At 40.3% G+C, this 12,302-nt stretch overlaps 1 protein-coding gene across 1 annotated transcript; it reads left to right on the forward strand.

Moving 5' to 3' along the window:
* The first annotated feature begins 6,895 nt into the window (after positions 1-6,895).
* LOC101414356 (large ribosomal subunit protein uL23-like) lies at positions 6,896-7,336 on the forward strand. Its single transcript, XM_058276857.1, has one exon. It carries the CDS (start codon positions 6,896-6,898, stop codon positions 7,334-7,336), a length of 441 nt encoding a protein of 146 aa, XP_058132840.1.
* Positions 7,337-12,302: the final 4,966 nt, after the last annotated feature.

Raw genomic sequence — 12,302 nt, forward strand, 5'->3', positions numbered from 1 at the left:
TCCCTGACAGTAGGATTGGAGTGGATTGGATGTTGAAATATCAACACAATGTTGATCAAATGCTTTTAAGCAAATACAACTTGTTTCTGGTAATATACACTGTTTCATAAATAGTTCTAATTTCTTCTGTGACCGAAAAATTATTTAAAAGAGTGTTCTTCCTGTATTTTACGCATGATTGTTCTATAAACCCACAACTTCTCTAAATATAAAAAAAGAACGTTCTATGCTTTCTAGGTTGTTGCTAGTTTTTAAATTCTACTTTTGTTGTTGTATTATAGGCAAAATGACTTGTAGAATTATCTTTTGTGTTTATTGTGCATTTTTGGATCTCATTCCTTTCTCAAGAAGAAAATCTATTAATTTCTCTCCCTGTTCACTAATTGTACTTTACTTCATTGTTTAGCTGTATAATTTTCTCTACTTATACATATTTTAGTAGAAATTTTTAAATCTTCAATTACAAATATATTTCTATTTATTTCTTCCTGTATTTCTGTTAGCTTTGGTTTTAGACACATGGCTATTGAAACAAATTTGTGACATTTACAGTTAATGTTAATACTTCATGCTTTAATATACCTTTTACCATCACACAGTAGTCTTGTGACTCCCTCGTAATGTTTTAGCTCTGTATCTATTTTACCTGATACTATAAAAGTAACTCTAGGGAAGCGGCTGTGGCTCAATCATTTGGACTCCTGTCTACCACAGGGGAGGCCCTGGGTTTGCATCCTGGGCCTCCTCATGAAGGCAGGCTCGCCTGCATGAGAGCTGATGGCCTGTGCCTGTGGAGAGCTGGCATAGCAAGATGACGCAACAAAGGAAGATAAGCGGACACAGAAGAACGTGCAGCAAATGGACACAGAGAGCAGACAGCAAGCAAGCCGCAAAGGGGGAGGAGTAAATAAATAAATAAAAATAATTTAAAAAAATTTTTTTAAAACTCTTTAAAAAAAAGTAACTACTTCTTTCTCCTCTCTCTCCTTCTGTCTCATATTTTGTTTTCTTTTTAGAAAAATATGTTAAAACTCAGTCTCTTTTTTTAAATTTATTTTATTTATTTTTAAAAGAAGATTTAGATTATATAAATGTTACATTGAAAATATAGGGGATTCCTATATACCTCACTCCCTGCCCCCCCCCACTTTACCTCCTTAACAGCATCTTTCATTAATATGGTATATTTGTTACAACTGATGAACACATATTGAAGAATTGCTACTAACCATGGTCTATAGTTTACATTATGGTTTACATTACGCACCACACAATGTTATAGTTTTTGACTAAATGTATAATGGCCTGTATCCATCATTTCAACAGCATGCATAACAATTCCCAAAGTCAGACCATCTCCTAATAGGCCTCTTAGTTCTTGTTTTGATGACAATAGATGGCAATAAAAAATTTTAGCCTAGAAAAGTATAAAAAGTAGTTATTGGTTATATTTTTGAATGCCCGCTCTAATTTCTTAGAACTTTGAGGGCCTATGAGCCTCTGTGATTTACATTTTTAAAGAAATTTGTTTTTTACAAAGCAGTTTGTACCTTATAAAGGAGTATCATCAACACCTCTTTATGGTTAATATCAGATTTTCTTACTTGTGGATGACCAGTTGGAGAGAAGGGTACTGACTCAACCTTTTCAGGGCATCGCAAAAGTCAATAATGCCACCAAGGTTACTTTACCATCCAGCTTTTATTTCAATAGTATTTGTCAAGTATTACAAGTAATTTTAAATGGAATGTCCAGATTCTGAAAAACAGCTGTTTGAACAACTATGTGCTTTAAGTTGGTCATATTTTCTGCTCCATTCTACTAAGGGTCTCCTTTCACTGATCCTTCCTAGTATTTATAATCTATACTATTGGAATACCTTCTGTCTTGCAGAGCTTCTATTTAAATGAGTCTTGTCTTCCAACCATATTTTATCAGCTACTCCAAGACAGGGATTGTGTTTCATAGTCCTTTTCTTTTGCTACTGAAATTTCTATGGTGTTCAAAATAGAGCAGGGGCTCGGTGAATACTAATTAATTGATTAGCATTCTCTAATTAATTAGAGTTGGCCTGGCAGTGACTTCCAGAATAGTATGGGTATTGATAGGAAAGGAAATAGAGTGTATGCCAAACAATAATAGGTTTTCAATTATCCATAGCTATAAGGACCATATGTCTGCGGGCTCCCTGAATCCTCTTTGTCTTCTGATTCTGTCCTAATGGCACCATTATAAGCCAATCAAGTGGTAGACTGTACAAAGGAAACCACTGGGCACACCCTTCAATGGATATGTTATCTGGTAGGTTGAGTAATTTCTTAAGGAAGCCCAGTAATAACTCAACCGACAGGCACTTCTACCCACTGCCCCATCAAACCCACATAGGTCAGTCTCTGAGGTCCTGTTCGTCTCTCCTGGACTCTGGGCTTTCAGCCTTCAGTGGCATCCTGTGTGATGATGACAAGGTCTTTTGATGCAATAAGTAAGAGTCACCTTTGGTATCGCAGTTGAAACCAAGAGACTAAGGAAGAGACACAGCGGTGAAGTGGGACAGCTTCAAACTCATAAGAAAACCACCAGCGCATTATATGAAAAATTGCTTTAATGTTCTAGGTAAGAAGAATATGGAAATACTCTTGTTTCAAATAACATTCAAGTTGGATAAGCCTTCTTGCCTGTAAAATACTAGTGGAATGAAACTTTAAAAAATAGAATGTAGTGTTACAGGTAATTGGCTCCGAGATTCGCACTTGACAGAGCGTCTTTGTGTTTAGGTTACTTTAGAACCGGCTGGGGGCCCCATGGGCACTGGACATGGAGGCCAGGATTCCAGTTTTTCAGCCCACTTTTTTTTTTTTTTTAAACAGCTTCTTTCTTTGTTTTGTTTTTAAAACCAGGAAAGCAGCCTGCATTTCCAAGGTCATTAGCTTCCTCTCAGGTCTCTTCTTTTCAGCACCATATTGTGGTTTTAGTTTTTTTTTAAACCTGGAAAAAACCCTCAACCACAAATGTAATGTTTATCTTTTAAAATAGCGACTGGAAAAAAAAAAAAGCACAGGATGTGTGAGACTAAAAACACTCTGTTGGCTTCCTCTCCTTTTTTGGTGTCTTTCCTTAGGTTGCTCCCAGAGGGAGCCTGTTATAAGTCACATTCTTCAGGCTGGCTTGGGGGAAAATCTCCCCCAAATGGGCACAGCCTCACCTTAGGAACACAACCTTGCCTTCCCTGAATGCTTTGGCTCAGGGTTACCTTCAGGTTAGCAATGATTTCACACTCTCTGGTCTTGTTTATTATTTCATCGTTTCAAGTCCATTATTCTTGCCTTCTCTCCTTGGTCGTTGGAAAACACCACTCGATCATGGATACCAGAACTTCTGAAATAATGGATTTCCTTGGGAACTCTATAAGAAAAATTTCTTGGAAATCTTCAACCAACTTGAGTTGTTTTTTCGGGTGCATTCCATTATACAACAGGATTTATTGGTTCAAATTCTTGCTTCACGGAATTACTTGTTCTTTTTTTAAAAAATATTTATTTATTTTTTTAATTACATTAAAAAAAATATATGAGGTCCCATTCAACCCCACCGCCCCCGCCCCCCACTCCCCCCACAGCAACACTCTCTCCCATCATCGTGATACATCCATTGCACCTGGTAAGTTCATCTCTGAGCATCACTGCACCGCATAGTCAATGGTCCACATCATAGCCCAGACTCTCTCACGTTCCATCCAGTGGGCCCTGGGGGGATCTACAGTGTCCCGTAATTGTCCGTGAAGCACTATCCAGGACAACCACGTCCCGAAAACGCCTCCACATCTCATCTCTTCCTCCCGTTCCCCACACCCAGCAGCCCCCATGGCTACCGTTCCCACACCCATTCCACATTTTCTCTGTGGACATTGGATTGGTTGTGTCCATTGCACACCTATGTCAAGTGAGGGCTTAGATTGCACATGGGTACTGGATGCACTCTTCCCCCGAATTACTTGTTCTTAATGACATGTGTCTTTTCTTCCAAGTCTCATACCCCACACCCCTTTTGCTCAATTTTTCTCCTTTTATTTCTGTATCTCTGCAGTCTTCTGCAACCACCTACCTGCTTGTCATTCATTGGCACCTCTCTCACCTCCATTATGATAGATTGTGACTTCTGTAAAGTGCATAGGTACTGCGGCAAAATATTTTTTAAATCCCTGAATTGAATTGCTTTGACTACATGCCATGAAGACACCTTGTCTGCAAGATATGTAGGCTTGCTTCCCTTACATGTGCTCTAATGCTTTGTAAAATTAACTCTGGTCTCAGAATAATAGTCACACTTTTCTTGGTAATGACTATAATACAATATTTTATTATGCCTCCAAAGTATTATTCTGCTCTTTGCAAAACGAAATTAATGCACTTTCAGAAAGAAGTGAATATCAAAGTTTAAAGACTAACCCAAAGAAGGAGAAAACAAAAGATCTATTGGGAGCAGCCATTTCCCCAGGTGTTTTTGACCCACAGCGCTGAAGCTCAAGGGTCTTGAAAGAGTCCTGCAGAACAAATGGCCCTCTTCCTAAGAGCGCACAACCAAGCTGGGGTCACACCCTCTTTTCAATGACTTAAGGGGTTTCAACTGACAACAGACTACTTCAGGGAAGTTCCTGATTGCATGAGTATTTCTTGACCCGCGACCAATTTTGTTTCTTTTCTGTTGACTAGAGGTTTATTTGTCGTTCTAGGCAGTTTTACTCTTTTGGAATGTTTTGTGTGTGTGTGTGTTTGTTCCTTTGATCCTTCCATGCCTAAAAAAATCAACCCTGAGCTGAGCACTTAGAAAGGTGAAGAAGGTACTGACATTTTTTTTCCTCCTTTGCTGTTTTTACTGGTAAAACCAGACGCAGACCACTTCCTCAATATATCTTTTAGCATCTAATCAGATTTTCTTTTTATAGTAACTTCTCTCTGTGTGTCGTTTCTTAAAGCAAATGGCAGGTAAGAAGGACTTTAATGCAGTGTGATCAACAGACCCTAGAGTACCCTAAAGAAACCTTTGTGTTTAGTATATTTGACATGCCTAAATTTCCCTTGACCTTCAAAAGGTCAAAAAAGGTCAAAATAAGACTCTGCTCTTACTTTATCTGTCTGAGACATCCCTCCAGGGAAATTACAAACAAACAAAGGAGTTTTACATAAATATTTGTATTTTGGTTCTCTGGAGGTTTTTTTTTTTTTTTAAATGATCTTTTTTTTAAGTTAATAGATCACACAAAACATTACATTAAATCTCTGGAGTATTAATAAACAAAATCTTCCTATCCCCCTTTCTTAAAATAAGTCAGAGGAAAACTATATGAAAACTTATGTAGAAACAGTCTTTTTAAATGTGTTTTGACGCAAAGTACAAACAATTTTCTCTTGGGTACAAGCCCTTGCTGCTATGCAATGATTTAAAGCAGGGCGGGGAGTTGATTATATCAGATTCAAAGCAAAAATCCAAAAATTTCTCCTGCCTTAGTGGACTTCTTCCATTCTCTTTTGCAAGCTGGTTAAACTGGGACCCAGGCAAATTTGTCTTGTGGGGACTGGGGAATTTAAAAATCCTCTTTATATCTGTGTGCTTTTTAGGGAGCCATCTGTAGCACTCTGTGAGGCCTGTTTTGGTCCCTGGCAAGCATCACAGGGATGATTTTTCTTGCATTTTCTTCCCACTAGGCACTGCTTTGGATATATGGTAGCCTCCCATTTAGCCTCTCACCTTACTAAAGAGCTTTATATATATATATATAAATATATACATTATATATATATATATATACATTATATATATATATATATATTTAACAATCTCCTATTCGACATCAAAACAGATCTTAAAAAAAAAAATTGAAAGCGGATAGCACTGGGACAGAGTACAGAAGAAACCAGCTCATTTCACAAGCCCAGAGATCCTGCGGCTATCACCGAGGCTGAGAAACGTTCTCCGTCCACACAGTGGAGCGCAGTAGCGGGCTCATCCAGGTGACACCGGTTAGCTCTGTCAGTCACTAGCAAGGGGTTGCCAATAACTCACAGCGAGGCCCTTTCCCTTGTGTTTGCTGAGGCTGGGAAGACAGGGACGACTTCAGCTAGATCCACGCTGTCTGGGTTAACAGGAAACAGCCTCCCCAGCAGTAACCACGGCTGGTGGCACTTCACCCCAAGCCCTGAAGGGTAAGCATGGACTAAAGCCCTGCCTGTTTCCATCCCCTTAATTGTGCTGCTTTATGGATGTTTTTCTTGCTGGACAACTACAGCAGATGCAAATGTGTCTTGTGGTCCCACGTTAAAAATATCACCTTAATGAGGACTATCTACTACCACCATTGACCACAGTTCTGCAAGAGATCAAAGTAGCTCAAGTTTTTCTTTGATTTCTTTTTTTTTAATCATCATAAGAAAAGTAATTGTGTTGTGGCTTTAAAACCTGAGTCTGTCTAAATAAGCATGACCTTCCCATTAGATGGGATTGCAATCTGTTCTTGGTCTCGGCAGAGAAAGAACCATCAGAAGACCTCTTGAAGCCTTTTTCCAGGACTTTGATTCTATTAGCTAGAACATTGTTTGAACACAAGACAAGGTCCTCTGGCTATTAAATGTGAGAACGTGAGATTTTCAAATTTATGACTTTCAGAAATATGAGTTTCCCAAGCCGGCCAAGTTTGTTTTTGATTTCCTGCCTAGCACTTTTTTCTATTTTGACTTAGATTTAAATTACACATATGCCTTTGATATAATTACATGAGCATATATGAAATACAAGATGTAATATGCTAAAATATTTAGAGATGTGGTATATCAAACCATGGTTAGACTATCTCATTCTTACAGACTCGAGACCAATTCAAACATTATTTAGGCTTTTCGTGATGATAGCAACAAAAGTGAAGAAAGAAGCCTCTGCCCCTCCAGCAACGGGAGCCAAAGCAAAGGCTTTGAAGGCCAAGAAGGCAGTACTGAAAGGTGTCCACAGCCACAAAGAAAAAGATCCACCCGTCACCCACCTGCCGGCAGCCCATGACCCTGTGGCTCTGCAGACAGCCCAAATATCCTGGCCTGCTCTCCATGCCAGCAAGTTCCACCTGACCCTGGAGTTAATCAGGAAGGAAAGCAAAGACAAAAACACATTTGTGTCCACTGTGGACGTCAAGGCCAACAAGCACCAGATCAGACAGGCTATGCAGAAGCTCGGTGACTTTGACGTGGTCAAGGTCAACACCCTCGTCAGGCCCGATGGGGAGAAGGCATGTGCTCCACCTGCTCCTGAGTATGGTGCTTTGGGTGTTGCCAACAAAATTGGAGTCCTCTAAACCAAGTGCAGCTGGCTAATTCTGAATATAAATATTTTGATCATACTTTAAAGAAGTTGTTTAGCAATTAGGTTTATGAAATGATATCCAAGGAGATAATGTACACTCACCTAAGTTCCATTTATGAAAGCATCTGCATTTTAAACAGTATTTTCAGAGATAGGGTTTAAGGTACACTAAGTGATAGTCTTCTGTTTTTTTGCATTAAAGTGCCAGAATGTTAAATAATTCACTGGAACCCACATAGAGTTAGCATTGTACCAGGTATGGGGAAAGGGGTAAAAAATATCAGGAAGAGCAATCACATGGGTAACTTTTAATTAAGCCCTGGGATAATTAATATATTTTTTTAAATCAGGGTTTGCTGGAGTCTTCCTTCAAGTGGCACTGACTTACTCTACTGTGCCAGATTCATTTCATTTTTTTTTAAATGCAGCAGGGAAATGGATGTGGTTCAATCAATTGGGCTCCTGTCTACCATATAGGAGGTCCAGGGTTCAATGCTCAGGGCCTTCTGGTGAGTGCGAGCTGACCCATGCAGTGAGTTGGCCCACGCAGAGTGCTGGCCCACATGGGAATGCTGCCCAGCATGGGAAAACCGCTCTGCGCAGGAGTGCCAGCTGACACAGAGAGCTGGCAGAGCAAGATGACGCAACAAAAGACAAAAAAGAGAGAAAATAAGAAGACGCAGCAGAACAGGGAGCTGAGGTGGTTCAAGAGAGTAACTGCCTCTCTCCCACTCCGGAAGGTCCCAGGATCGGTTCCCGGAGTTGCCTAATGAGAATACAAGCAGACACAGAAGAACACACAGTGAACGGACACAGAGAGAAGACAACGATGGGGTGGGGGGGAAGAAAATAAATCTTACCAAAAAAGTGCAGCAGTAGAAGGTGGCATCAACTTCCTCTGGAAATTCAGCCCACCTTTTAAGAAAGCCATGGAAAAAATTTCTTAGTTCTAACTTCATATTCCTATTATCGCATTTCTTTATGATTAGAAATGGAAAACAATTACATGATTTCTCTGTGTTAGAGTTAGAATTTTGTTAAAGCTATCAGCAGGGCAAATTCCTGTATGGTAAGCTGGCTAGAATAGAGTGGGGAGGGAGATTCTTTGGTAAGTTGGTTAAACTGGGACCCAGGCAAATTTGCCTAGTGTGGACTGGGAAATAAAATAATCCCTTTAAAAAAAAATTTACCTGATATCCTTCAGTTCTTCACCAATGTTTTCTTTTAATTCTTGAGTATATTTGTTTTATTTCTCCCCACCCCCGCACCCCCCGATGTTTGTGCTTGCTACCTGCTCTCTGTATCCATTTATTGTGTGCTCATCTTCTCTTTAGGAGGCATGGGGAACCGAACCCCAGGACCTCCCATGTGGACAGAGGCCCTCAATACCTTGAGCCACCTCTCCTCCCTGCTTTGCTGTGCTCTCATTGTGTTTCCTCTTTGTGTCTCCTTGTTGTTTCAGCTGCACTAGTCTGTCATACTAGCTCGCTGTCTTGTCTACTTTAGGAGGCACTGGGAACCGAACCCGGGATGTCCCACATGGTAGGCGGGTGCCCAAATGCTTCAGTCACATCCACTTCCCTTTGTAATTGAGTGCTTGGTAGGGAGCCACCTGTAACAGGGAAACCATTAAACACACTTCTTTAAGCCACTCTATTGGGTTCATGAGATGGCACAAGGTTATGGAGGGCCTAGAGAGGACGTAGAGGAGTTTGGATCACACACACACACTTTACCCACACACACATTGTGAGTCTGGAAGGATAGATGCATTCATGATAGAGAAATATCAGGGCCTCCTCCCACAATCCACACTGCCTGCACAAGGCTGTATGTCATTGGCCGGGAAGCCCTAATCCTTCCTGGGTGAAGCCAGTACGACACTTGGTTGGGTTTAACTAGCTAACTAGACTAGGACAGACTTTTTATGATATCCTGCCAATGTTTGTGCATCTATCTCTTGCCTTGTTTAACTTATAAACACACATATCCCCTACTATATACTTTTAGTAATGTTGGATTTATAAGATATCCTTTCTTCTAACATAAAATAAAAGAGACTTAGAAACTTACCTCATGTATCTTTCTGAAAAAAGAGGGATGCTCTTTGAATGGCCTCGAAACTTCTCTTTCTGACTCTGGTGTTTCTCATTCACCCAGAATGCCAGCTCAAACTTTATTTTATTTTTCTTATCTTTTTTTTCTCCAGCTCAGTCTTTACAGAGCAGCTTTTTTATTTTTGGCCACGTTCTACGCAGGGACTTCCAGCAGTCCCCTTCAGGATAAAGTCCACACTATTTATTGTAACCTACATGGAGATTCATGGCTCCAGCCTCCCTGTCCAGTTGTACTACTCGGCGCCTGAGCATGGTCCTTTGTTCTTTGCTCAGTCCTCTCTGCTGGTCTTGGCAAACCTCTTCAAGCTGCCTCCTCCACTTGGGCTCTTCTCCCCCTTAGCTCCTCTTCATCCAAATCCCTTCCATTCCTCCAATGAAAACCCTGCCCCCTCCAGGAAATCTCACCAAGCCACTCCAGGTCGTTCTAGAACGGCAATATTCTATGAAAAGTTGGTTTTGGGGTTGAGTACTAGCGATGAAAATATGAAGCACAGTGAGGTTTCAGCGACACTAGGGTCAGGGTTTTCTGAGCCGGGCCCGTCCCCTCAACTACCTGGTGCCATTTCTCTTACCCTCTTGTTTTGCTTTTCTTCTGTTTTTGTTTTCTTGTTTTCTCCCTCTCTTTTAACTGTGACGAGACATATTTCAAACACAGACACATTTAGAAAGTCATGCCTTGGAGAAGGGAAACCAAGAGATGGCAACTAAAGCACCAGCTCTTCCAGTCTCACATAACCAAAACAAACAAACAAAAATCCCAAATGCCACAACGAATCAACAGATCTGCATTCCTTATTAGGACACCTCCCAAATGGTTTGGCATATTAAAGCCCAAAATTCTGAAGAGGCGGAACGACTCATCTAGGTAGTTCATCAAGGAAAACTACATGGAATAAAAACAACATAATTGAAAAACATACCTGACGACGATGATGAGAAATATAAGCTTGGGAGGTAAGAAATAACAATAAAGGATACCTAAAGTTATGAGGAAGAGAGAAACACAGTGCTTGCTTAAGTCTAAGAGGCAAATTGAATGCTTCACTTAAGAGAGAGATGCTTCTTTTATGGATGTCGACAGCCACAAGATGCCCAGCTCAAGCCACACAGCGGCGTCAGAGGAAGGAGTCAAGAGCACATTTCAAAGCAGGTATTCAGTGATGTCTTTCACAGGGGAACCCATATTTGCAACGTTTTCCAATCATCCTGCTAATCCCAGGAAATATCTCTGAAGAAGAAGGAGCTGCTTTCTTAAAAAATAAAGTTTGAAAAATTTAAAAAGTAGGAGGGAGATGGGAAGAACCAAAACATTTTTTAAAAGAATGAAAAATCCCTGTCCTAGCACAGATCTGGATCACCCAAGATTCTTGAATTTAGTTCCCTGTCTCCATTTTGTCCTGCCTCCCGGTTAAGGAGAAAAACAAACATGGAAATTAAGAGGAAATGTAAAGTAAGGGTCACGTTAAAAGCAGATTCCTCTTCCTTTCTGAAAAGAAAAGGTCTTCTAACACTCCCCTTACATTAAGTGAATGAATGACTACATTTTTAACTTTCTTCTGTTGAGCAATTAACTCTGCTCCCTTCCCCACCCCTTAGTGTCCAAGGTCAACCGGCAACCTTTTAAAAATCACGGGACTGGATTTGCTATGCTTGGTCTCTATCCAGCTTCTTTATTATTCCTGTTGTTGTGCTCTCCACAGTTCTGTAGACATACCAGATAAAATGGAGAAACAGAACCAGAAGATAATTCCCAGACTGTTTGCCAACTGATTTTAATTTAAAAAAAAAATTGTTTACTTATTTTAGTTCCCCTTTTCCAAATATGACTAAGGAAAATGTTTTAAGTGGTAATGTTCACATTTAAAAAATTTTAAATTTTTATTTACTTTTTAGTACCAACTGATTTTAGACTGTTGTTCCTTGTTAGTTCACACACACACACACAAATAAATGGTCTTTTATTTATGAGTCTTCTCAAAAAGAAATTCTGGGGGAAGTGGAGAAATGCTTATTTTTGGTTCTGTCATAGACTCATTTGCTCTTCCTTAGCCACGGTTTCCTAACATGTTTAATAATGGCGTTCAGGAATAATTATGTTTTCTTTTCTTCCTTGACTTTATCTAGTGCAACACAGATTTTCCCCCCCATCACTTCATCTTAGCAGAGAGAAGCAGAAAGGGTTTACATATAACCATTTATTATCCTCCAGCTCTTGCTTCCAGAATTTCTGTCTTCAATTGCAGTGTCTCAGGAAACCTATAAAACTAGGAGATCTGGGACAGTAATTACTTGGGAGGAATTAGATTTCACTTTCCCCAGGTCAGGCAACCCCTCCGATTGACTCCCTGAGCAATTTAAATAAGGTGTTGCAAGTCCTAGGGATAGCTGTTGTGGAAATCAGAACCCAATGCTTCTCATTCCCAACTTATTTCAACTTCAGAATGCGTATGCAAACTCAAGGTCTGGACTGGGCGTCAATCTCAGCCCAAGATGACCTTGGAAATATGTAATTTGGGGTCATTACTCAATCTGAAAGATTCTGAAATCTTGGGCTGTTCCGGAAGGACTCGTGGTCTGACAGTCTATGGACTGTTTAGGAGAATATCAGGATCTGGAATTCTAGGGAACCCTAACCCCATTCTTGAGCAGAGGCAAATCCCCAAAGACCTCAAACTTAACCTACTTTTCTCAGGGTGGAACCAGGACAGACGTGATTCGTGCTAGAACATTCTAGAGCACACCCACATCTCCTGTTGAACCAGAACAGAACCGGGTGGAAGGGCGTGTGGGAGGGAAGATCAACCCAGAAATGGCGTGGACCGTTGCTAGTTGTAAATGAAG

This window comes from Dasypus novemcinctus, chromosome 15, assembly GCF_030445035.2.
Source record: "Dasypus novemcinctus isolate mDasNov1 chromosome 15, mDasNov1.1.hap2, whole genome shotgun sequence".
Lineage (NCBI taxonomy): Eukaryota > Metazoa > Chordata > Mammalia > Cingulata > Dasypodidae > Dasypus > Dasypus novemcinctus.

Bases quoted from the DNA above. Each gene is read 5' to 3' on its own strand.
- LOC101414356 (XM_058276857.1), top strand. From the start codon at position 6,896: ATGATAGCAACAAAAGTGAAGAAAGAAGCCTCTGCCCCTCCAGCAACG.